This window comes from Hemiscyllium ocellatum, chromosome 4 (assembly GCF_020745735.1).
Source record: "Hemiscyllium ocellatum isolate sHemOce1 chromosome 4, sHemOce1.pat.X.cur, whole genome shotgun sequence".
NCBI lineage: Eukaryota > Metazoa > Chordata > Chondrichthyes > Orectolobiformes > Hemiscylliidae > Hemiscyllium > Hemiscyllium ocellatum.
The window spans coordinates 27,535,887-27,563,667 of record NC_083404.1 but is presented as its reverse complement, the minus strand read 5'-3'; the positions used below and the strand labels follow the sequence as shown (position 1 = coordinate 27,563,667).

The window sequence follows — 27,781 nt, the reverse complement described above, 5'->3', positions numbered from 1 at the left end:
AATTCAAGAATGTGAAAATATAATTGGAATAGGTGTTAGCATAGGCAAACACTTTCTGCACTCAAGATACAACTCTTGTATACTAACTGTATACAGGATATACAATATTTATCAAAATGCTAATGGTTAATTAGGCAACATTTGCAAAATAATGATTGAGATGCCGGTGTTGGACTGGGGTGTACAAAAGTTAAAAAAAGTCACTACACCAGGTTATAGTCCAACAGATTTAATTGGAAGCACACTAGATTAGATTAGACTTACAGTGTGGAAACAGGCCCTTCGGCCCAACAAGTCCACACCGACCCGCCGAAGCGCAACCCACCCATACCCCTACATTTACCCCTTACCTAACACTACGGGCAATTTTAGCTTGGCCAATTCACCTGACCCGCACATCTTTGGACTAGCTTCCAGAGCGCTGCTCCTTCATCAGGTGATTGTGGAGGACACAATTGTAAGTCAGAATTTATAGCAAAAGTTTAGTGTGATGTAACAAAAATTATACATTGAAAAATACCTTGATTGTTTGTTGAGTCTTTCATCTGTTCGAATACCATGACAGTTTCACTTCTTGCATGTGTAAATCTCAATTTTTTCAAATGTGGCATTCTCAGGTTAACTGTAACAATTGGTGTTAGCTAGACAATGGGCTTCAATATATTATCTAGCTAACATCAACTGTTACAGTTAACTTGAGAATGCAACTAAAAAAATTTGAGATTTACACACAAAAGTAGTGAAACTATCATGGTATTTAAACAGATGAAAGACTCAACAGACAATCAAGGTATTTTTCAGTGTATAATTTTGGTTACATCACACTAAACTTTTGCTATAAATTCTGTCTTACAATTGTATCCTACACAACCACCTGAAGGAGGAGCGGTGCTCTGAAAACTAGTGCTTCCAATTAAACCTGTTGGACTGTAATCTGGTGCTGTGAGATTTTTAACTTTGCAAAATTAGAAATGTTCACTTCTAAATGATCAGTCTTAATTACAAAATGAAATTGATTAGCATTTTTAAAAGAAATAAGGAGTGCTCACAACCAAACAGGTAATCTGACTTTTTTTTCAGCTAATCCCTTGAGTTATTAATTTTCCTGAAGGTAGGTTTACAGTAAATGAACTCCTGCTCTTACTAGTATTGGAATATTGTGTTTATGAAACTATAAATATTTGGATAACACTCAGCACCCAACGTTCAGATAAAGTGGAAACTAGTTTATTCTATTTCACAAACTTCTGAACTTAACACTGAAAATGATCATAAAAAAGCTACTAATTTATAAACAAAAACCATTGCTGCTGCAAAAATACTTCAGTATAAAACAGAATTGGCCTATCAAAAGACCACCCCCTCTCTTTAGAAGCAACTTATGTTTGCAAGGATGCTGTGCCAATGGTAATGAATCCAGCCCTCCACACCCTCCCAAACAGTTCGCATCTTGTGATTTACAGCTTCCATCTTCTCAAAGCAAGACCCAAACTGCAGGCGTAACACAGAGTAACAACAAAACTGAATATCTGAAATGGAAGAAGAAATATTGTCTATTAAAACAATGCAGTTTAAAATTTACCATGTGGTTACATTGCATTTTTCTGTATAACTGTCTGGTGGTTGATTTCTAAAATGGAAGAAAACTACATCATTAGTTGGCCAAGAAAAAAATATGTAGTGTGAACAGTTGCCCTAATCTCATGTATCCTTCAAACACTTAGTTTTATTTTCCTGTCAGCCATTTCTAGGATCAATTCTTAAATGTAAATGTAATTAAATCCCACAACTTCAAAAAAATCACTAAGAAAGGTATATATTTTATGTTCTGGAGTCATCACTAGAAACTGTTTACCAAGTCTATCTTTTTTATTACTCATCCTTGGGATGTGGGCATTACTGGCTAGACCAGCATTTATTGACCCTCCACTATCCCTCATTGCCTCAAGAATTGTTAACAATGAATAACATTGAGGTGAATCTGAGTCACCTGTAGGCCAGACCAGCTAAGGATAGCAGATTGCCTTCCCTAAGGGACATTTGTTAATTAGTTTTTACATGATTTTATTCCTGATAATCATTTTTAATTTAATTCAGATTTCTCCATCTGCCACAATAGGATCCAGATTCATGTCCTCAGAACATTTGGATTACTTATTCAGTGACATCACAGCTACATCACTGCCTCCCTGACATTTCTTTAAAAAGTCAACATCTGATTTCCTTTGTTCCAATATAACAAATATTTGAACTACTTTAATATTTGTATTTCCCTATATTGGGCAGTGGTTTATTAAATCTGTAATGTTTAACTTCCCAAGTCTCTTTCTCAGTGTTGAGCATCAAGCTCGAGTATCCTGTGGTTTTAAAAGTTTGCATCATGACCCATGTTCTACTGTTGTAGTTTTCAAATCCAGTATTCAATTAATTGTGACCACATACATTTCAGCTCGTTTTTAATTCTTTGCAATACACATCCTAAATTTGTGCTCCTCAGGTTACCCATTTATTCCTTATATTACCTCATTTACTGATTTTGAATTCAATTTAACAATTTGCCCATTCCACATTTCATCTGCATCCCCTGCAACTTCCTTTAGTTCTTGGTTATTTTAACTGCTTTGGTCAAATCTACAGTTTGCACATTTGGATGATGCTTCTCTCCTCTATTTTCAAATCATTAACAAGTACAAAGCACTCGTTTTTCCTGACTGTTCATTTTAATAACTGCACATCACATTAGCTAACATTAATAAAACATTCTCTGCAGTGAAAACATTTCAGTTCAGAACAAGTGGGCAGCTGGATAGATTTCACATTACATCATGGACCAAGAACAATCTCGTTTGTCAAAGGTTGCCTTTCATAGAAATTGTTGCATTATGGGTAAGTAACTACAGAATTACATTAAAATAATTCACAGTACAGACTCAAACTAGTGCAAGCTGAAAATCAGGATTATACCACGTAAAAAAATTGTTTTGAATTCAAGTAGGAACTTATAATTATTTACTCGATTAGAAAGCTTGAGAGCCCTGCACAAGATTAGGACTGCTCCCAAACACTCAATTTCCAAAGATTTTCTCAAGTATTACTTTAATCCACCAGTTTCTGTTCAAATGGCAGCTACAGTTGCATAACCTTACAAATATAAAAACAAACACATTGGACTTCATGAGTGCTTAGTGGAAACATTAACCAACGAAAACCATTTGAGGAAGTGGATTTATGCAATACCCACCCTCTTGCTGGATTGGCTCCTATAAAAGAAATATCCTTTATCCTTAACTATAATTAATGATTAACTTATAGTCAATGAGACATTGAATGCCACACCAATATGTTCTTTATTTGCTCCCAAAGAAATGAACAATTGCTGGAACTTCCCACAAAGTGTCCTCAAGAGCAGCTAGTATTGGATCCCTTTAACACTGGTTTCTATCCATGCATCAGAATTGCCTTAACTACACCAAGAATCACTATTTTTAGTCTCTTTGACCAAAACTGGTCATTCTGGAATGCAACAAGATAATTCCCAGCATTCGCTCCACACTATGAGTCTTATAAAATCCTTCTGTTCAGCATTCTCCACCCTCAATTTCAATAGTTTGAATGAACATCCATGAACATAATTTTAAATGACTAATTTGATCAATTAGCTTCAATTATCTAACCCTAGTGCACCAAACTAGATTTCCAATGGATTACACCAAATTTAACCACAGTACCAACCTAGCAGTGAACTCAAATTTTCCTCTACCTTTTTCCAAACACTGGCTTGGAGCTCAGCCATAAAACCAACCCCTGCTTCCTGAACACACTTTTTGCTTTACTCTTGGACTTCCTTTCCCAGTCTCTACTTCAAGTGATATCAGTTATATTGCAATTCCCTATTCTTGGGGACTGGTCTCCTTTCCCTCAAAACAGCCATCACCACCACCTGGCCCTTCCTTGTATTAGCTTAAACACACTAAAGAAACTTACCGTAGCAACAACGTTTATACTGTACTGCCGGAAATTTAGAACAGTTACAACAGCAGCTGTGGTTGCATTGACCCTGTTGTTAGGTTCTACAGCTGCAGCTGTTGTTGCAGCTTCGAGAACTGATGCTCCAAAGTAGAATACGAAGGCGACAAAATGATAGACAAAATCCTGCAATTAAAATATAGTGACATTACAAACATTACTAGTGTAAGAAAACAAAATATTAAATACTTGGAAATCTTGCCACTGTATAACTCAGTTATATAAAAAAAATTCATGTCTGCCAATCTCACTGAACCAGTGGTTGATTAAAAGGCATTTTAAACTGCACCCCAACCATTCAATAACTTTTCTTCAGCCCTTCAACAGCTTTCTAACCCTGCCTACTCCAAAACCCAGTCTCAGACTCTGAAGTACTAAAATGGATCAAAGCAGGAAAACATTTGTAAAAAACTGCCTTTGAAGTTTTAGCTGTTAAATTTAGTGTTAGCAAATTAAATTTAGCAGAGGTCGAAGAGGGGTAGGCAATATTTGAATCTACAAATACACCATTCTGCTGACATGCGATGTGAAAGAGCAGGCTGGAAAACACTGCCATTCAATATTTCCAGGATTAACCCAAAGCTCAATTAGCTCACTTCAGAGGTAAATATGTCTAGACTAATCATGTGTAAACGGTCAAAGTAGTCTTCACATACCAGATCATTTTGTTGAAAGCCAAATGTAGAAATAGAACCTCCAATGTTAGATGGGAGACCTTAAAAAGGTCATAGCTGTGTACACTTTCCAAAGATCAGCTCCCAGACTAATCTGATACAAACATTAATAAGTGCTCCATTAAGAGATTTTATCTTCAGTAAGACGAAGCAGGTTTATTAAAATGTTATTTCAATTTAAACTCAAAATTATCAATTCAAAAAATGCCTTACTTAAAAATTCATGCTTGTCATTTAGGACAATAGGATTAAAACAATTTTCACTCAAATTAGTGCATTCTTTCATTGTGTGAATAAGTCATGTGCCTGTCTGTCACTACTTGGCTAATTTCTCATGTTTTTGAAGTACTTTTCACTTTGTGCATTCAAATTCCTATTAAATGGTCATGACATCTCAAAATCATTCCATGCCCAGGGATTTCATTAAAACAATCTATTGATCTGCCAAAAAATACATTCCTATACAGTTAACAAAAGGCAAGATAAATTAGTTACATACAATTTAAAATAAAACAGTCGACCATTCAATCCCTCAAACCTGCTTGGTCATCTACCTCAATGCCACATTCCCGCAATGTTCCCATATGCCTTATATCATTAATAGCTGGGAATACACCAATTTGGGTCTAGGAATTACTTGATGACCAGAGCTAGATTCACCAGGGTGAATGAAGTTTCTCTTTATCTCAGTCCCAAATGGCTTACCTTTCATTCTGAGATTGTACTCTGATTCTACAGCCCAAAATTAGGGAAAACATTCTTTTCTGCTTCAACACTGTCCATCCTCTTAGATTTGGAGATGCCAGTGTTGGACTGGGGTATACAAAGTTAAAAATCACAACACCAGGTTATAGTTTAACAGGTGTATTTGGAAGCACTAGCTTCCAAATACACCTGTTGAATTATAACCTGGTGTTGTGTGATTTTTAACTTTATCCTTTAGAATTTAAGTTTCTGTGAGACAACTATTATTCTAAACTCTAGGGGATACAGGGCTCAGTCTCCTCACAGGATAGACCCACCAGTCTACAGACCAACCTGGTGAATCGCACCTGCACTTCCTCTACTGCAAGTATATCTTTCCTGAGGCAAGGGACAAGAACCAGAATAATGCTCCAGCTAAATATCACCAAATTTCCATGGAATCGAAGCAAGAATGCATTGCTATAATAATCAAATCCTCTTGTGATAAAGGTTAACATATCATTTGCCTTTGAATAGCTTGCTGCACCTGCATGCTAGTTTATTTTGTAAGTTGAGAAAAAAAATTTAAAATTTTATTTTACAAATCACTACAAAATAGTATAATAACCTTTAATATAAAGACATCATAACATCCCCATCATATAGTCTCCCAAACAGGAGACTCCTCTAGACTCCCAGAGCTTAAAGCCAGAAGCCAACGACCTTGGCCGGAATCCTAACATTCCCATTATGGGAGCGAAAAAGGGAGGTTTTTGTAAGTTGCCCTCACCTTGCTGCATCCTTCTCCATGCTTTAACCGTGTTAAGGACAATCGGGTTTCTGCAATGGTCCATAACAGTCCTCATTTTGTCCATAAACAAGGAATTGATGAGGCAGCATTTTGCCTGGGATGCCTCGATGTCCAACCAAATTGACCGCAGGTCCTGGCAGGCCCAGTCAGCCACATAGGATAGTAAGGAACTCAATTGATATCCAAACCTCCTATCCCCTGCAGAAGCCGTAATTTGTCCAGCTTAATAAGAGGCCATCTGATGCCAGATGAAAGATCCAAGCCAACTGCAAAGCTTCAGTAGTGCTTGCCTAGACAGCTAAGGGAGCATTTGTGTGGGATAAGAAGAAGCAAGGAACATTCATTTTGACCAGAACTATTCTACCCAACCAAGATATAGGAGGATTATCCCAGTGCCAAAGATCCTGCTCTACCTTCTCTAGCAACTGCAAAAAAATTAGCTTTATATAACTGACTGAAGGCCAGGGTGATAAAAATGCCTAAATGTAGGAAACCTCCCTGTGACCACCTGAAAGGGAAAATGGGTACCTTCCCCAAAACTGGAAGTACTGGTAAGGCACTCCACATCATAATATTTATTTTATATCCTGAGAACAAACCAAATAGATTAACCACTTGTATTAAACTGGGCACAGATGTCAACAGATCAGTTAAAAACAGAAGAACATCATCCGCATAAAGGGATATCTTATGCCTGCCTGATCCTACCTCCGGGGCAATTATGTTGGATGGCCTCTGCCAGCACCTCAAACACCGATGTAAATAATAGTGGCGAGAGGGGGCACCTTGCTGGCTGCCTATGCCAATACTAAAATTGTTGGACCATATAACATTGGTGCTTCTGGGTCACTACATAACATTGCCACCCACTTGGCAAAAACCACTCCAGTACACTCCATCCGGTCAAACGATTTCTGTGTCCAGGGAGACTACTAAGCCCAGAATTGAGCCTGCTTGCATACCTGGACCATGTTTAATACTCCATTATTAGTAGACCTACAACCTTTGATAAAACCTGTCTGGTCCTCCTTTACAATGAAAGGCCGTATGCTAGTTTTTAGCGATTTAAAGAACCAAGATACCTAGATTTCTTTGTACTTCAACACTTTCCAATCTCTCGTCCTTGAAGTACTCCGCACCTTTGATCCTCTAAAGTGGATAATCTCTATTTATCCACATTATACTTCCCTTGCCATGCCTTTACTCACTCAGAATGCATTTTTACAATTCCTAGAATTGCAGATTGGGCCAGCATTTATTGCCCAGTCATAACTGCCCTCAAGAATATGGTCTCAAACTGCTAAAGTCCACCAAGTGGACTTTAGCAGTTTAAGATGACAACTCACCACACCCACAATACCATGAAAGGAATTTCAGGATTGTGACTCTGATGTGAATGGTGGTGGATTCAGCAATGGGAATTCGATTGAATATCGAGGGTGAAGGTTTGATTCTCATGAAAGGTTCATTGCCTGGCATTTCTGCAGAACAAATGATACAGCATTTGCCTGCATATTGTCCAAATCTTACGGAGTTTGAACATGGACTGATTCAGTGAGAGGAGAATGAGGACTGTTATGGACCATTGCAGAAACCCGATTGTCCTTAACACGGTTAAAGCATGGAGAAGGATGCAGCAAGGTGAGGGCAACTTACAAAAACCTCCCTTTTTCGCTCCCATAATGGGAATGTTAGGATTCCGGCCAGGGTCGTTGGCTTCTGGCTTTAAGCTCTGGGAGTCTAGAGGAGTCTCCTGTTTGGGAGACTATATGATGGGGATGTTATGATGTCTTTATATTAAAGGTTATTATACTATTTTGTAGTGATTTGCCTAGACAGCAAAGGGAGCATTTGTGTGGGATAAGAAGTAGCACTGAACATTACGCAATCCACGAATATTCCAACTCCTGACCTTATGATGGAGAGCAGAGATATCCTAGACCAGAGATGACTGACGCACAATTATTTTCCTTTGTGAAAGGTCTGACTCCAACCAGAAAAGGAGGTTTCCCCCAATTCCATGTGAGTGCATGAGCAAAAGCGAAAGAAAATTGTTCAGGTTCTATGAAGGCAGAAGGGTTCCCAAGCAGAAAATGAGAGAAGTTTGTGCTGAGCCTTGCTGGACCTCTGTAGCATGTCAAAGACAAACGATGACCAGACAACACGGTGGCATGTCAAAATGGCAGGCAACTGGAAACCTGAGGCAATTTTTGTGAAAAGTGTAGAAGAATCCACAAAGCAGTTGGCAATCAGCATTTTATCTCTGCCATGTACAGAAGACCACATTATGAACAGACAGTATAATAGCCTAGGTTGCAGTGAAGTGCAGGTAAACTGCTGCTTCATCTGGAAGGTCGGTCTGGGATCTGGGGTGTTTTTTTTGGAGGGGAGGGGCAGGGGGATGCAGGAAGAGGGAATACAAAGTTGCCATGGGATTCTGGAGATGTGCAGGGTACAGAGGAGTAGATGAGTGTCCTATCTGGAACGATCGCTAAAAGATGCTGATAAGGTGGCATATGGGCGGCACGGTGGCACAGTGGTTAGCACTGCTGCCTCACAGCGCCTGAAGACCCGGGTTCAATTCCCGACTCAGGCGACTGACTGTGTGGAGTTTGCACATTCTCCCCGTGTCTGCGTGGGTTTCCTCCGGGTGCTCCGGTTTCCTCCCACAGTCCAAAGATGTGCGGGTCAGGTGAATTGGCCATGCTAAATTGCCCGTAGTGTTAGGTAAGGGGTAAATATAAGGGTATGGGTATGGGTGGGTTGCGCTTCGGCGGGTCGGTGTGGACTTGTTGGGCCGAAGGGCCTGTTTCCACACTGTAAGTAATCTAATCTAATCTAATCTAAAAAAAGGGAAGTAAGGGAAATGAGCGTGTCTAGTGCTGGAAATGGTGGGTCATGATCCTTTGCATGTGAATACTGATGGGGCAGAAAGAGAGGACCAGACAAACTCAGTTATGGGTAGGAAGAGAAAGGGAGTGCAGAAGTGTGGAAAGTTGTTAAACACAGACTCCATCTCCACCTATCCACTCACTTCTCCCCCCATCCACCCTGCCTTCAGCTTACACACCAGCTTTTCCTAGCTATCAATCAACTCTGAAGTAGGGGGTCAGTGGACATGAAATGTTAACTTTGCTTTCTCACTACAGATACTGCCAGACTGGTAGAGTCTCACCAGCATTTTTCATTTTTGTTTTATTTTGTTTCGAAAGTCCACAATTCTTTAATTTTAGGACACACAAATTTACTTTTCAAAATCATACAACTGCCTACATTTAGTCCATTGCAGTAATTCTTTGTGCACTAAATGCACAAAAAACATAATACTACCAATAGAAAAGATAAAGGTAAATTATTATAAAAGCTGCAAAGCCATAGTTGGATTATATACAACTTCAAGCTTCACATTCTATGAAGGTTCTTAAGCTAATAAAGAGATTATGATTCACTAATTTCCACCTGGAGACACAAATTGGGATTATTATTACAACAGTTAGCGATTTGAAGAGATTTAAGAAATAAGGTTTAAACTTAAGGTATAGGATAGAAACAAAACATTCGCAAGTTTAATGGTCTTAGTGTTGCCAATTCTGATTGTACCATGTGGCATTCAATCAGATGACATTAAGAATCTCAGGATGATTAAGACTCGAATACAATAAGACTTTGTTTTTGAGAGATGAACAATGATTTATAGATTAAAGAACACAATAGAAAGATAATCAGGTCTCAGTATCAACCTCAAAAGGTCGAGTAAATACTGCTGATTCAACAAAAATATCAAAATATGTCAAAACAAAATTCTGAGAATGAGGGAAATCTGAAGAACAATGGAGAAACTCTGCAAGTCTGGCAACATCTGCAGGGAGAGCAATAATACTGAGGCCAGTATGACTGCTCTTTGGAACAATACAAGATAACAATAAATCAACACATGCAAGAAAATATTCAGTTACAATTTTGATTGTTTACACTCCATAAAACTACAAATCAAAACCACAAATGCAATCACTGACTCCCATATCCATTCTGTGCATCAGACCTGTATGGGGAAAACACAAACTGCAGGATTCCCTTAACCAAATATAGAACAGCTTGTATCAAAGGATAAGTGGTTCCAAGTCAAAATATTTCATTCTTCAATACTCCCTTCCACATGTCATGCAGAGTTATCCAAAGCCACTCATTTTCAGGAGTGGTTGTTGGAATTTGATCAACATACCACAGTGAGTGTTAGGGAAACTTAGATAATAAGCCAATGTAAAAAGCTTCAAATCTGGTTAGATGGGCATTAAAACAAAAACTCATGGTATGTTGTTGAATCTATTTTGTTCCTTATGGTTTAAAGTTCAATCCCTGTTCCATCCAATAACACAATTTGGAGCATTACCACCAGGCTAAACATTACTCTTGCTTCTCAACACTTCCCAGCAAGCTCTGCAAATAAACAGATTGTTATGAAAAGGATAGGATTGGGTACATTAATGTTTAGCCTCATTCAAGACTCACCATCTATGCCTAAGAAAGAGTCATAATGGATAATTGGTCCATTACTACTCATGGAATTGTACTAACATGGAGTCAGCAAATGTAGAGTCAGATGTACAGCTCAGAAACTGACCTTTCAATCCAACTCATTCATGCTGACCAGATATCCTAAATTACTCTAGCCCCATTGGCCAGCATTTGGCCCATATCTCTCTCAACCCTTCCTATTCATATATCCATTGTTTAAATGTCATTATTGTACCTGTATCTGCCACCACCTCTGGCTGATCATTGCGCACATGCACACCCTCTGTGAAAAAGTTGCTCCTCAGTTCCCTTTTAAATCTTTCCCATCTCACCTTAAACCTATACCCTCTAATATCAGGCTCTGCTGCACTCCAAAAATAAACCTTGGCTATTTATCCTCTCCATGCCCCTCATGATTTTGTAAGCCTCTATAAAAGGTCACCTTTTATGTAAAGGAAGGAAATTAGAAAGAGGTTAGATTAGCGGAGCCAGATAGCAGATCGCCCCAGCAGGAAGTGGGAGTGTGAAAAGATTTGGTAAGGTGAAAATTACATTCGTCCCAATGGGACTTTTTGATCTACAAAGATAGGAAAACTGCTCCAGAATACATAGATCATAGAATGTTACAGTGCAGTACACTGTCTTCAGCCCTTGATGCTGCGCCAACCTGCGAAATTAAGCTGATGCCCATCTAACCTGCACCTTTACATCATCATCATCATCATATGTAAATCCAACGCCCATTTAAATGTCTTTAATGTCAACAAGTCTACTACTTTAGCAGGCAGAGCTGAAAATGTGTTGCTGGAAAAGTGCAGCAGGTCAGGCAGCATCCAAGGAACAGGAGATTCGACGTTTCGGGTAGATTAGACTTAGTGCGGAAACAGGCCCTTCGGCCCAACAAGTCCACACCGACCCGCCGAAGCGCAACCCACCCATACCCCTACATTTACCCCTTACCTAACACTACGGGCAATTTAGCTTGGCCAATTCACCTGACCCGCACATCTTTGGACTGTGGGAGGAAACCGGAGCACCCGGAGGAAACCCACGCAGACACGGGGAGAACGTGCAAACTCCACACAGTCAGTCGCCTGAGTCGGGAATTGAACCCGGGTCTACAGGCGCTGTGAGGCAGCAGTGCTAACCACTGTGCCACCGTGCCGCCCTCCAGGCCTTCTTCAGGCTTATGCCCAAAACGTCGAATCTCCTGTTCCGTGGATGCTGCCTGACCTGCTGCGCTTTTCCAGCAACACATTTTCAGCTCTGATCTCCAGCATCTGCAGTCCTCACTTTCTCCTCCTACTTTAGCAGGCAGGCCATTCCATGCCCCTACTACTAAGTAAAGAATCTATACCTGATATCTGTCCTGCACTTATCATCCCTCAATTTACAGCTGTGTCCCCTTGTGTTAGCCTTCACCATCCAAGGAAAAAGGATGGTGCCCACCCTATCTAACCCTCTGATTATCTTATACATCTCAATTAAATCACCTCTCAATCATCTTCTCTCCAATGAAACAGCCTCAGTCTTTCCCCATAAGACCTTCCATCTATATTTGTCACATTAGCAAATTTAGCCACAGTAGGTTATGGCTGCCAAATCTCCCCAAAGGCTCTCGGATCCTTCAGAATCTGCCAGTGGCTAAATAAGTCATTCCAGGCACCATCCTAGTAAAACTCCTCTGAACCCTTCCTAAAGTTTCCACATCCTTCCTATAATTGGGTGACCAGAACAGTATGCAATACTCCAGGTGCAGCCTTACCAGTGTCTTGTATAGCTGAAGCATGATCTCATGGATCAGAAACTCAACCCCCCTACAAATAATTGCCAACACCATACGCCTTCTTAACAACCTTATCAACCTTGGTGGCAACTTTCAGAGATTTAAGCACCTGGACACAGATCTCTCTTTTCATCTACACTGCCAAGAATGTTACCAATAGCCCAGTACTCTGCATTCCTGTTGTTTCCAAAGTGAACTACGTCACTTTTCCATTTACCACTTCTCAGCCCAGCTCTGCGCTTTATTTATGTCCCTCTATAACACATAACATCCTTCAGCATTATCCACAACTCTGCCTATCTAGTGTCATCCACAAATTCACTAACCCATCCTTCTGTGCTCACATCCAGATCATTTAGGAATATGATAGGACCGTGAGGATGCACGGATAAAGTTAGAATAGAACGAAGCAGACTAGTCTACAAGGTTTTGCTGCTCCAGGTCTAATTTATATTGGGAGAGACATGAAGCCCTCAATGATAATAGTGAAAGACTATAAGAGGTACCACAGCTTCTGTGCAGTGATTGGATGTGGCAGGGAGGCCTTTTCAACCGGAGTAAATCCCCCCTACTTTCTTATTACAATCCCTCACAATAAACAATATCCATTTACCTCCATATTTACACGTCCAAGTACTAACTTATTCAAGTACCAGGAAACAGATACTTTTGTATCATAAAGTTCAGTGATTTTCCATTTAATGAGTATACTGATTTTCTGCTATTGATACTGAAGTGGACAAGTCCCACATTATATTAATCTGTAATTTGTTTTGCCTACTCATAACCTATTTATATCCCTGTTATGTCGACTCCTCACGTCCTCTACACAACTTACTCTCCCATCTATATTTGTCACATTAGCAAATTTAGCCACTGTAGGTTATGGCTGCCAAATCTCCCCAGATCTTTCAGAATCTGCCAGTGGCTAAACAAGTCATTCCAGCTAGTGATCAGGACTGGCTACCAGCCAATCACAGCCCACACAAGTCCCACTCCAACCTCTACATCGCTCGGACCAATTAGTTACTGTGTGCACTCAGATAATCAATACTCCCTGACACAGAGACACACTGACAGCCCATATTTGGGTACCATTATATAGCCTCTATGTCAGCCTTAATATTTTCATTATTTTTTTTCTATCCCTCTTTCTAGTTTCACCTGCTTATGCCACATGCATGATTTTCCGTTATATTGCTTCTGCCACCTTCTTCTGGAAAATGTCCAACCAGGTTGGTTACATTCATTCCCATTGTAGATATCCAAGTCAAATGGTAACTAAACTTGGGCTGTGATTGGCTGTCAGCCAGTCCCAATGCAAAGATAAGTCAGGTGGTACCCAAACACAAGCTGCGATACAGTGCATAGATAAGGTCTCAACACAGAATCCTGTGGCATCACATTAATTACAATTGGCCAGTCCAAAAGATGACCCAATTATTCCCATAAATGCTACCTGTTTGCTAACCAACAACTCCTCTATCCTAAAGTGTTACCCACTGCACCATGAGTTTAACATGTAGTAACCTTTGAAGTGGCACTTCACACCATTTGGAAATCCAAGTACATCATGTATATAGGCTCCCCTTTATCTGAGCTGCATCCTATTATCTCAAAGAAAATGAATAAATCAAACAAACATTTTCATTTCAAAAACTCATGTTGATTCTAATTACATTAAGTTTTTCTGGAAGCCATGCTATAACCTTGTTAATAACAGATACTAAATTTTCCAATAACAGACATTGATCTACATGGCCTGCAGAATCCTGCATTTTGTTTCCTTCCCTTCAAGTAGGGAAGGGTTACATTTGCTATTTTCCAATTTGATTGGACCTTCCCAAATCTAGGGAATTTTGGAAAATTACAACTAATGCATTAATTTAGCAATTACTTCTTTTAAGATCCTGGTTTTGGAAGAGATCCTGAGACATGTCAGGCTCTCATTCTGATAGTTTTCTCTGTTCTATGGTATTGCAATTATTTTAAATTCCTTCCTCTTTTCACCTCTTGATTTAAGATGATATTTTATAATCTAAACTTTCCACCATTTCCTTAAGTCATATGGATTATTTTCCCAGACTGACTTTGTGGAGAATCTACATTCACTTTAGCTTGGCAAGTGTAAAAGAAAAATTCTCAACAATAAACCACTCCAAAACAACACAGCACCTTAACAGAGCTGGGAACAAACAATTAAGTCTATTTAGACCTCTCGTACCTAAGAAGTGGGATCCTGCTCCTGAAGAATCTAAAACCGTCCCTCCTGCATCATATCTCCAGCCATGTATTCACCTGCTCTACCTTATTTTTTGCCCCACTGATGTGCAACACAGGAAAATCCAGAGGCCAACACCTTTGAGTCCAGCCTGACAGTTGCCTTCCAGCTCCCTAAAACTTGGCTGCACAACCTCAGCCTTCTTTCTATTCATGTCATTGGCCCTGATATGGATCACGACGAGTGGCTGACCATCCTCCCTCAGGGTGCTCTGCAGCCAGTGAAATCCATGTCCCTAACCAAGGCAGGCAATTCTGAACTCTGCAACTGCAGAGAGGATTCTCAAGGGAGAGAACATCAGAACATTCAAGGTTGCAACTGATCTTCCAATGACACCAATGAAAGAAACATCAAGACAAAAAGCAAAATACACTAGATGCTGAAAATCTGAACTTAAAACAGACTACCAGAAATATCCCACAGCTTAGGTCATTTTGGTGCAGAAAGAGTTAATGATTGTCAGGACACAGTGGTTTCATTCCTCCATTGATATGGCCTGACCTGCCATGTATTTGCATAATTGTTTTTATTTATGAATTCCAACATCGACAGAATTTTGATCTGTTTATATGCATGGACTTCAGTTAAAATAGGATGGGGGCTGTTAGAATATCACCACCCAAAAAAAGGATCATACATTAATAATGACCACTTGTAAGAAGGATCCTCAGCTCCACAAATTATACAAAAGTGACTAAACTACTTGAGGCAGAGCATTAGGATGACTAAAGTCGTAACAAATATGATTGCATAATATAGAAAATTGAGTAACCTTAGCAAAGTGTATTTTTAAAATGAGCTTTCAGAGGAAGAAAATTTCAATATAAATAAGCAGTTTTATGACACATGCAGCACACCCATAAAATTTAAATACAAAACAGACCATGAGTAATTATTCTTTTCACCTAGTGATTTTAATTTCAAAAAACCAACAGGAAGCAGGATATACCAAATTTAAAAGTGGCAAAGTATACTGATCATGAGTGAGAGCCAAGAAAGTTAGTGACAGATCTGTGGGCAATGTGCCCCTCTTGAGGCAGCATTTTCAGAATCCCTAGAAGTGTGGAATTAGGCCAATCAGTCCATCAAGCCTACACTAACCCTCTGAACAGCATCCCACCCAGACCCACCCCTCAACCTTATCTCTTCAACCCTGCATTTGCCATGGCTAATCTATCTAGCCTGCACATCTCCAGACACTATAGGCAGTTTAACATGGTCAATCCACCTAACCTGAACCTCTTTCAACTGTGGGAGGAAAAACCACAAACACATGGAGAACATGCAACTCCACACACAAAAATAGTCACCCGAGATTGGAAAAGAATTTGGGTCTCTGGTGTTGAGGGGCAGTAGTGCTAACCACCAAGCCACTATGCCACCAGTAGTTTCTTACATAATCAGAACAGCTCCTCTGACAGAGGAATTCCTCAATTTAAAAAAAAAATCAGTAATCAACTGTTAACAAGTCCAGATTTGTTTCCTGAGTTAGTGTGTTAAAACTTGGCAAAACATTGCATTTTGAACATAACAAAATGCTGGAATTATACTGAAACTGTATAAACATGTCTCATAAATCATAGACACAGGGTGTAACATATTTGATCTATTCAAGTGGGGCAAAACTCTCTACAGCTTCATGCAGATAAACATCCGAATAACTTAATATAAAAATTATGAATAACCTTGTGAGTAACGTTAAGAGGTTAGAAGTCAAGGCCAATTTTAGAAAGCAAATTAAACTGTATGCAACAAAACATCATAGCCCTGCTTCCTGAACCAACCAACAAGCATACTTTCCCATGGAGTAGAATAGTGCAGGGCTTTCAGGAAAGAAGAAATGAGCTTACTTTGATAGTGTTTATAGGCAACAAGGATAGTTCTTCTCCATGTTGCCATTTTTTCTTTTACACTCCACATACAGCACAGAACGATATATAATCTTCTAGCTCAAGATGTGAATCTTAATAGACTAGCTAATACCATTGAACCATTATTTGAAGTTAAAATTTCGTAGAAGATAAATCTGCTGCAACATCTTTTGGCTGCTTTACATTTACTCAACTTAGTTGAGTAAAATCTTTTACTGCCTGACATTAAAAATTTTCTTTCCTCTACACCAAAACGGAATCATGTGTCATAGCACAGGAGGCTACTTAGCTCATCGTGCCCAAGCATTCATAAACATTAATAACTACTTTCAGAATATCAAAAGGAACTTAACCTTTTTTGTAAAACTACTCTGCTAATACTTCATTCATTACATCACCCAGGTATTGTTATGGACCAGGCCCCGTCAAGTGTATTAAGGTACCCACGACCCTGACTTTTTCTTATTTTAAAAGATTGAGGCGCTGTGTTCCAAGCGAGACTGGTCAAACTAAGTTAAGCAAAACAATTTATTCACCCACAGTTAAAATACAAGACAGAAAATTTGCAGAATAGATTATATTTTATTACTAAGCAGTAACTGATCCAATATAGTCACGTTCCATAAACACACCCTTGGAAAAGGCAAATTCAGAATACAGATTGAAACACACGCAGCTCCGGTAGTAGGCAGACAACCCCAGCTTTTGGCTATAACCAAGAGAAGTGAAAACTATTCTTTCCCTCAAGACCACAACAACAACAACTGCTGAAAGCTGAACAAAATCTTGGTTGTGGGTGGGAGCTTGCTCACACCCACTTGGGCTGCTTTTGTTTTAAATGGTTGGAACAACAAAAATACACCCAAGGCTTCACAAGTTGTTTATCTTCTCTTCAACTGCTTGTCACCTGTTTCTCCCCCACCCCTCCTAATCTCTTAAAACAGCCAGGACAAAAAAAAACCTCTTAAAGCCACAGTATCATCACAGGTACTCAATATTAGCATGCGGCTCAAACATTGCAAACGTAGTACTACCCTCAGCCAAAGCTTGTATCTGTACTTTCCTGCAGGGGTTACTGAACAGCAACATGTAGAAAGAACACAAGCCCAATTCTCTTTCATAACCTTGGGTTGCTGAGGCAATTATGCTTAAATTGTCCTAGGTCTGACCACTAAATCAGCACAAGCCAAGAACCAAACTGGCAATTAGTTCAGCTATTTATGGTGACTGCGGCTTCCAATTTCAAAATTACTTTACCCATCTGCAAATCAGATCTACAAGATATGAGCTCAGCAACCAACTCATACATCACTTGTTATGCCAACTGAATACATGTCCCAGTCATGCTGCACAAAATTGTTGCACAATGGAGTCACAATGGAGGTAAATATGGACACAATTTGTTTAATCGTATACCTTCAAAATGCAAACGCTATTGTGCTGATCTCATTTTTATTTGAGATTTTATCATTGATCAATAAACAAGGGGGCCAATGGTCTTCTCTCGTACAATTACATTTCAATCAAAATGCATAGGAGAAACATAGCTTACCAAAACTGACTCCATGTCTGAAAGTGCAATCAACTGATTTCATACAGCATAAAATGATGACATTTACTAAAGCACCCATTAACTGACTTTTTTTGGCAAAGAGCATGGGATACATTTCACAACAACCCTTAAAACCAATTACAGGCATACCTGGTCATAGTTTGACCATCTGATACAAACTGTATTGCTGATGCACAAATACATACAACAGATACCAACATACTGTTTGGAGAGGGGTGTCAAATCTTCAAGCTAATCCTGAACAGTACCAAATCATTTTAGATCAGATTCATTACACTGTAGTACAAATCAGCAATGCACTTCTTGCTGGATTGATCTAATTGAATATTTGACTAGAGATTCCTGCATACCACAGGTAAGTGCCACTGTCATTAGGACAGAGATTTCCTATTGGAAAGAAATTTACAATGCATATGTTTTACCCATACGGATCAACTAGTACAGCTGAAGGAGCCAAAAAGCCACACTTTTAATAAATCAACTGATTTTGGACATCCAATGCCATTTAATGAGTGTTTCCTTTCGATCATTAAACATTCACAATTAAATAATAGGCAGTTTTAGGAAGTAACAAAAGAACTAGCATTCCCACATTGAATATTAGCTTTTTCCAGGTGCTGGCAGGTGGGACTAGATTGTGTCGGGATATCTGGTCGGCATGGAAGGGTTGGTTTGAAGGGTCTGTTCCCGTGCGGTACATCTGTGACTCTATGACTCCTTTGCCTACAGCTTGGTATTTGTTTACCTAAATTCTTAGCCCAATCCTTCACTATTCCTTTATCTTCCATAAGGCTTGAAGCCCTCTTGAATATACCAGATTTTTATTAGCCTTAGTTTTGTTAAAATAGTCAAGACACATGTTGCTTCTTCCTTCCTAAATAACCCACTATCTTCACGAGGGCCTTCCAACAGTGTACCAGCTTGGGACTAATCTTCTGCATGTGTTCATTTCACTTTTACCTACCAATGGATTTTGCTCAAAAAACTAACCACTGTCCTTTACACACCACCTTCCAGCAGGTTTGTTCACTTGCTAACAAGGATTTGGCTGATGACACCATTACGACCCTGAAAATTCACAACATGAAATATCACCTTGCTCCTAGCTTTTTTTTCCAAATGTCAAACCTACTCCATCATTAACTGAGATTTGTGCCTGATTGTAACTAAACCCTGTAGAGCTAGTTTTGCTCAACATCCCTTAATACCTTTGGTAGCCAGGAATTTCAGTTTGAGAAGATTTGAGAAGGTGGTGGATGAAGTCATGGACTCGTTTGCCGAGCCGTTGTGTTTTTCTGCAAATGTTTTGATTTCTTGCTAGGTGACATCAGCGTGTCTTTGATAAGGTGTTGGATGCCTGTCCTACCTGGTATTTGTACCTGCTTGTTGATACACTGTATCTGAGTGGTTTGTATACGGATCCAGTTCAATGCATCTATTGATGAAGCTCCGGTTGAAGTGCCAGGCTTCAAATGAATTTTCTGGCGTGTCTGTTTTGCCTGTGATAGGATGGTTACATTGTTCCTGTTGACTTGGTGCCCTTCATTCTCGGTGTGCTGGGAAATGAGTGCGCTGGTTGTGTCTGACAGAAAATTCCTTGAAGCTTGACACTCCAACAGGAACTCATTCAAAACACATTGAACTGAATCCCGTATACAAACTACTCCGATACGGAACCTTAAGTACCATAGACGTATAAATACCCAGTGGGACAGAAAACCAACATCTTATCAAAAATGCACTGATGATGTCAACTAGTGAGGCAACGAAACATTTACAGAAAAACACACCGGCTCGGCAAATAAATTCACAACTGCAGAAATTTCAGTCCTAGATTTAAAACTAATAGTTAACTAAATGCAATCTGAAGATAATTCCCAACTCCTACCATTCTAGGTGCAGTAGTGTTCTCCAACTTCACTTCGGAAAGACGAAGCTCTAAATTTTATATTGTACTCCCTAAGACTTTGTTTTTATTGGTTGGGAATTCTGCTTGTATTTACCATATCTACCCTTCCTAACATCTTAAAAATCTTCAATCAAATCACACATTAACCTTCTAGACTTCAGAGAATGCAACCCTAATTTATGTAATCACTCCTAATAATGCAACATCTTGGATCTGGGACCCAAGTATCATTCTAGTAACTGTATACTTGCACTTTCTTCAAAGTGTAAAATGTAGAGACTAGAACTGGCTATAGTAGTCCAAGTATGCTCTAATCAGAGCTTTGTATGACTATAAGAGGAATTTTAATTCTTTGTACAATGTCTTTAGGATATGTAAACCAGATTCATTAGCTTTTTGTTATAAAGATGACTCTCTACAAAGCAACAGGAATAAACCATTCAATCCCTCGAGCCTGTCCCACCACAGACTGTTGTTGATCTGTGGCCTAATTATATTGAGATGCTTCTTAATATCTCCCCTGAATGCTCTGGCCTCAATTCTGAGACTACATCCATAACTTTATAAATGTATTACCTTATCTGTGCATAGTTCACAGCATATAGAAAGTACCCTGATATACCCATTTTCAAAAGTAGGTAATTTCACACGTGCCTATACTGAAAACAATTTGCCTCAGTTTTGCCCATTGCTAGCATTTAACAACCCTCCCCCCTCCTCTGCTTGTAGCTACTCCTACCAGGGGATCATGGTACAAAAGCCTCTCAAAACAGCTCGTCTGCAACCACTGATACCATTATCCATTTAGACTGAATTTTTCCCCTACTGCGCTCCACATTGTCTTCAAGTAGTCAGCTCTTGTTCTTGCGCAATGCCGCATTATAAAATAAAAATCACGCTTTGGAAACAGTGATTAGATTCCCTCAGTGTGGAAACAGGCCCTTTGGCCCAACCAGTCCATACCGTCCATCCGAAGAGTAACCCTCCCAGACCCACTTCCTTCTGACTAATGCACCTATTACTACAGGCAATTCAGCATGGCCAAATCACCTGACTGGCACATTTTGGACTGTGGGAGGAAACCAGAGCACCTGGAAGAAACCCACGCAGACACAGGAAGAACGTGCTAACTCCACACAGACAGTCACCTGAGGCTGGAATTGAACCTGGGACCCCAGTGTTGTGAGGCAGCAGTGCTAACCACTGAGCCACTGTGCTGCCCCAAGTGCTTAAAATGTTGGCACTATAATCAACCAATAGGTTTTAAAAGTTTGTGCTGTAGAAACAGCATTCCCCCAATTCATCAATCACATAACAGCAAGTTCGTTTTGACAAAATGTGCATCATAACAGAATGACCTTAAAGATATCTATAGCAATTCAGCTTTTACCAATTACAGTATTCATTATCTCTACTTAATGGTTAAGTAGGAAACAATCCAACTAGAAAATTAATCCTCAATTCCATAAGGTTCAACATTGGCAGTCTCTTAAGAGGGACTTTTGAAACTTCATGAGTCACATTTAAAGACATTCCCTTGTTCACTACTTTAGTTACTCCACATTGAACCTCTCCAGTTAGGTTCCTGCCCTTGACACAATAAAAATGGCTCCAAAATCAAATTCAATGCTACGAATGGGGTGCATTCTTTCTAGCTGAAAATGTGTTGCTGGTTAAAGCGCAGCAGGTCAGGCAGCATCCAAGGAACAGAAAATTCGATGTTTTGGGTAAAAGCCCTTCATCAGGAATCATTCTTTCTACCCTAACATCCTCAAATTTGAGGCTTGAGGATTGAAGGTGTTTAGAAACCAAAGGTTGATTAAAGGTACAAAGTGAAGGAAGTAAACTAGCAAAGAATGGAAAAAGCATTAAGAATGTTTACACTGCATTAAAAGGAGAGAATAGCTAAAGTAATTCACTTAGAAAATGTTGTAAATAAGGAAATGACAGGACTATTGAAAAAGTGTTTTGTTTCCATCTCCGCAGTAGAGACAGAAGTTATATAGTGGAAAGAATGTAACTTTGTGGCTTATGGCCATGAATAAAAAAGGTAGATGATGGAGAGAAAAAAGTACTGGAGAACTTCAAGGGGCTAAAATTTGACAGATCATCAGGACATAACATCCTAATGCTCTAAAAACAACGGCAGAGATACTGGATATACTGGCTACAATTTTACAAAATTCCCTAGATTCTGGAAGAATCTCAGCACATTGAAAGTTATCAAATGTACCACTGCTATTAAAGGAAGGACAGATAAAACAATGAATAATGAGTCAACCTGGCTTCAGGGAAAGCATTCTAATAATTATTTGAGTATTCTTCACAATGCGCTCCAAAAGATATGTTTTTTTTAAATCAACGTGCATTTCTTTGAAAGGGAAGTCCTGTTTGATAAACATATTTAAGTTTCTGGAGGGTAAAAATTAGTACAATAAATAAAAAGAAGGGAAAGCGATGGCAGTGGTAACGTCATTAGTCATCCTGAAGCCCAATTTAAATGTTCTGGTACAGGGGCTCAAATCCGACCGTGGCAGGTGGCAACATTTGAACTCTAATATTAATGATGTAGTGCTCAAAGTTTGAGAGAAGATTTAGTACACTGGAAATTAAGTTCTACCATTCCTAGAGTAGTCATAAAAAGGTAACATTTTATCAAAGAATGCAAAGTACCCAACTTACCTGTTGCATACACAGAGGTTAACAGAAAACCAAGTCTCTGTACTCAAAAGGACCTATCAGAAATAAATACACTTACATCCACAGGTAAACAGCTAAACACTGCTGACATAACTGCTTGTTAAAATTCGAAAGCCATACAGACAGGGAAAAAATAACGTTATAAGTGAAAGGGGGGGGGGAAGAAACACAGGGAAACAGTGCAATTACCCAAGTCCACAGAATTCACTGAGGTGATCCTTTTGATTACCAAGATGTTCCATTCTTCAATCTCTCACCTACAGATTCTTTCCTTTGCAGAAGGCACACTAACTACAGCTCCTGTTTAAAGGCCACTGCTTACAGCAACTGCTAAAGGAAAACAGATTAGTTTTCTTCAAACTTTTAGCTATCCTACTTGAGAAAGACATACCATCTGCCCATGCATTGGTCTGCTCACTGCAGCGTTCACACCCACAAGATGTTCACCTACCCAGGAACCAGAGATCTGTCATCGCGCTCACGGCCTTTAGTATCCACAAGTGGTCACAACTCCACAAATCAAACAGCAAACCTGTTGCTGGCCAAATTTCACTTAGAACACACCTGCTGGCGTTCACCCAACCACAAATACCACCTCCCAATGTTTAAACATGGCTTACAATGAGCTTCAGTAATTCGCTTTTCGAACACGCAGCAATTCCCTCCAAACCCTTTCTCCATTCTAGCCCCCAAAAAATAGACAAACAACATAGTCTAGAAAGAAAAGCTAGTACAAAGAGGAATGGTTAGAGGCAGAGAATAAGGATTATTGGCTGTCACAGTTATATGGCTGTCCGTAACTAGGGGTGTGCAGTACAGCTAAGTGATGGAATCATCCAGCTTTAAAGCCAGCTATATTATTGTCATTTTGTTTAAGTTTTCTGACAATACAAAATTAGGTGGGAATTCAAGCTGTCAGGAGAACAAAAGGGCTGCAAAGAGATACACAGAGAAACCTTGATTACCCACCATTCGATCAATCTAATTTTGGATTACCTGAACAAGATGGAAAGGTCCCGATGCTTGGCTAACTATATTACCTGACATTCGATTAACCGAATGAAATATTCCCTACTTGTGTCCTAGATAAACCCTGGATAATCAAGGCTCCTCTGTAGACATCTGAATGGTTAACAAGGTGGCATATGAAGTATAGCATCAGGAAGTGAGAGGTTATTCACTTTAAAATCTTTTAACGACCAAAGATATACGCAACTTATAAATGTTAATTTTCAGAATTACAAAGTGTTATCATGCAGGTACAGGACTTGTGCATTTTAAATTCTACAGTCTTACCAAAAGTCTGGCCTGAAGCTTCTACTTGCCATAAGCTCGCACTCATCTAAAACTCTACCTTAACCCACAGCAACTCTCGCTCAGCTCTCAGGATATGGTAACGCAGTGGCTATCACAGAATCCCTACAGCGTGACCACACAAGTACCAGAACATCGTAAAACCCATCAATTTCACTAACTTCCCTTCCATAACTGGTTTGGTGAAAATGTCTCATCACACAGTTAAATGTCTGCAGAATTAGCCTAACAAGCCACCACCATATTCTCCAAGATAATTAGGGCAATAAACAATAATGTTTCAGTAATACCTACATTACACAAAATAGAAAAGTCATCTCTAACCATCTGCACTGGTTCCTAGTCTTTACCTTCTCTACTTTTGTAATCTCTGGTTTTACAATGCTTCAAGAACCTTGCTTACCTTCTATAATTACATTTCACATCTTCATTGGCAATATATGCCCATCCCACTTGACCCTCTTCAAGTACACACATAAAACTCTGACCAAATTTTCAAATACCATCTAGTGTTATTGTTTTAGGTTGAAATTTTTGCAAAGCATCAAACTTATTTAACTACATTAAAGACATTGTATAAACACAAGGGGTGTCCTTTTATAGAGTTATATACATCAGAACAAGTGGCTGTGGATTCAAGTTCCACTCTGGAACTCAATAGTTAAGGGGTTTTCATAATACAGCCTGATTGAATATCAATTCTCAGTCATGCAGACGGTAACAGTGGAGATTCCTGACTAGTCAGTACCAAAGAAAAAAAATTGAAGTCTCTACCACCACTATTCACAATTCTTGTCTATGATCTGCACATAAAAGTGTACATTGTCACAGCAATTCCGTGGAAAGCAGTAGTTACTTAATCAGATACTTAGATTTACTTAACTAACTGAATTTGTGTCTCCCAGGCTGCGATAATGAGATTTGAACTCACTCTGGATCATTAATCCAGACCTTTGGATTGATAGTCCAAAACGATAGCCACTGTGCCACCATGGTAGACAAGCTGAAAGAACACAGCAAGCCAGGCAGCATCAAGAGGTGGAGAAGTCAATGTTTCAGGTGCAACCCTTCTTCAGGGCTGAGAGTGGGTGTATGGGGAGCTGCAGATCAAGGTGGTGAGGTGGGGATAAGTGAATACAAGTAGAGTATGACCTGATTGGTGTCCTTCTAGCCAGTTGGTGGCTAAAAGGAAGGGTTGATGAAAGGAATTGAGTTGGGGGGGGGGGGGGAAGAGAAGAAATTACTTCAAATTGGAGAATTCGATGTTGAGTAGTCCGGGCTGTAGGCAGCCCAAATGGAAGATGAGGTGTTGTTCCTCCAATTTACAGTTTCATTTGTCGTGGCAATGGAAGCAGCCAAGGATGGTCATGGGAAGGAGAATTAAAATGGACGGTGACTGGGTGGTCAGGTCAGCCCCTGCTGGCCCGACTGGGATGCTTAGTGAAATGTTCCCTCAGATTACATTTGGTCTCCCAATATAGAAAAGACCACATTAGGAGCACCGGATACAGTGAACTAGATTGGAGAGGCAGGTGAACCTCGATCTCACCTGGAAGGGCTGCTTGGGGCGGGGGGAGCTGTTGGCAGATTTTGCATCTTTTGCTATTGCAGGGGAAGATAACTGCGGTTTGGGGGAAATGGGGGAAGGGAACGGTGCTTCCATATCCCTACTGTTGAGTGAAAATTGCTGTGGGAGAGGTTGAACAGTAGAGTTTTAGGTGAGTTTAAGCTTATGCCAAGAAGTTTTAGACATAGAAACTTTGGGTAAGACCACAGTTCTTTGATGGTTTTTTTGAAGTGGAACGTGCAGTATTGGCTGGATGACTAATGTCCAGATTTATATCACCAGTGCAGGGTTCAATCTCCATTCCAACTGGTATTGATTCTCATTATCACCCTCTCTCCCCACCTACTAGCAGAGCAGGTTATGGTGCTGAGTCACATCTGCTTTCAGGCAGAGAACTCAGTGGTGACAAACAAATGCATGGTATCATTACAATGTCTAAGATACATCCACATGTAATTCACAAGAACTACCTGATGTATAAAAAAATCAGTCTCCAATTCAGTTTTCAGTAATTAGCTACTACAGCTGGGGTAACCAGTGAGGTGTTAAAATTGCCCTCTAACAATGGGAGTAACAGGAAGGATCAGATTTCTCTCCTGCAATCAGTGAAGGCAGCTTAACACGGAGACAAAAAGCTGGTGTTTATGAACGGCGCCCATTTTTCTGTTCTAGCATCTTCTGCTCTGACATCGTCATCGAAATGAATCAAAAAAAAGTCTGCCAGACAGTCAATAGTCTGCGCGGTTACATATTCCCACGGTTAATTTTTAGTTCAGATTCTGAAACTAGCAGTTATAAATCCGAGTAAAATCGATTTGCAGATGCTCCAACTCCCTGCAATACCGCTGTAAACCGCCAGACTGGCCTACCTTGTAGAAAAGGTGGGGAAAAAAACAGAACAGGTACTTTCCCCTCGAAACTTCGGCGTCTTAGACTTTACCAACTGGCTATTTTTCACAGGGAATTTGTAGACCATTAGGTTTACCTGTCGGCTCCGAACTACACCTTTGCAGAGCATGTCCCGGGCGGACTACTTTGACCAGGTATTTGGGATAGATTGTGACAGAGAGCATTTACTTACAATCAAATTCCAGTCAGTGTCCACTCGGTCAGCCAGCCCGCACAGGTACACACACAGGTACAGGGTGGAACACAGGAACATGACCACCGAAACAAACATCACCCAGCCTTGCAGCAGAGGCACAGGTACATTGGACGAGGCGACCAAAATCCACACCAAACCTCCAAACAACTTCGGGCAAAACAGAAAGACTAATGTTAGCAAACAACCTGGGCGTCATCGAACATGCAGAGCTTGGAACAATTACTCTCGACTCACTCACAATCTCTAAACAAATGAAGGCTCCAGAGTAGGTTTGCAGGACCGACATCCCCAGGGGTAAGGTTATCCGAGGAGCTGGGAAAGCCATGGCGTTAGAGCTCAGGCTGGGGTTTGGAGCTGGAGCTGGAGCCGACATGGTGCTGGGTGGGAGGGTGCGACCGTCCGCGGGGCTCCAGGAGACAGGGAACTAGCGGCTGAGCCGCGTGACACCGAACCCGGACAGGTGTAGCTGATCCGGGAGGGAGAGTCCCGCCCGGCACAGCCCAGCTCAGCTCAGCTCAGTCCCACCCCCAGCACGGCACAGCCCAGCTCAGTCCCGCCCCCAGCACGGCACAGCGCAGCCCAGCTCAGTCCCGCCCCCAGCGGCTCAGCCCTCGCCCCCAGCATGGCACAGCTCAGCTCAGTCCCACCCCCAGCGGCACAGCCCAGCTCAGCTCAGCTCAGCCCTCGCCCCCAGCATGGCACAGCTCAGCTCAGCCCTCGCCCCCAGCACGGCACAGCCCAGCTCAGTCCCGCCCCCAGCACCGCACAGCGCAGCCCAGCTCAGTCCCGCCCCCAGCGGCTCAGCCCTCGCCCCCAGCATGGCACAGCTCAGCTCAGTCCCGCCCCCAGCGGCTCAGCCCTCGCCCCCAGCATGGCACAGCTCAGCTCAGTCCCACCCCCAGCGGCACAGCCCAGCCCAGCTCAGCTCAGCCCTCGCCCCCAGCATGGCACAGCTCAGCTCAGCC

At 40.6% G+C, this 27,781-nt stretch overlaps 1 protein-coding gene across 1 annotated transcript; it reads right to left on the bottom strand.

The window, feature by feature from the left end:
- Positions 1-845: 845 nt before the first annotated feature.
- On the bottom strand, positions 846-27,331 carry mal2 (mal, T cell differentiation protein 2). The gene is made up of 4 exons (XM_060824186.1): positions 27,055-27,331; positions 26,793-26,963; positions 3,985-4,152; positions 846-1,529 (listed from the first exon to the last, which is right to left on the bottom strand). Exons 1-4 carry the CDS (start codon positions 27,187-27,189, stop codon positions 1,458-1,460), a joined length of 546 nt encoding a protein of 181 aa, XP_060680169.1. The 5' UTR covers positions 27,190-27,331; the 3' UTR covers positions 846-1,457.
- Between the last annotated feature and the right edge of the window lie 450 nt (positions 27,332-27,781).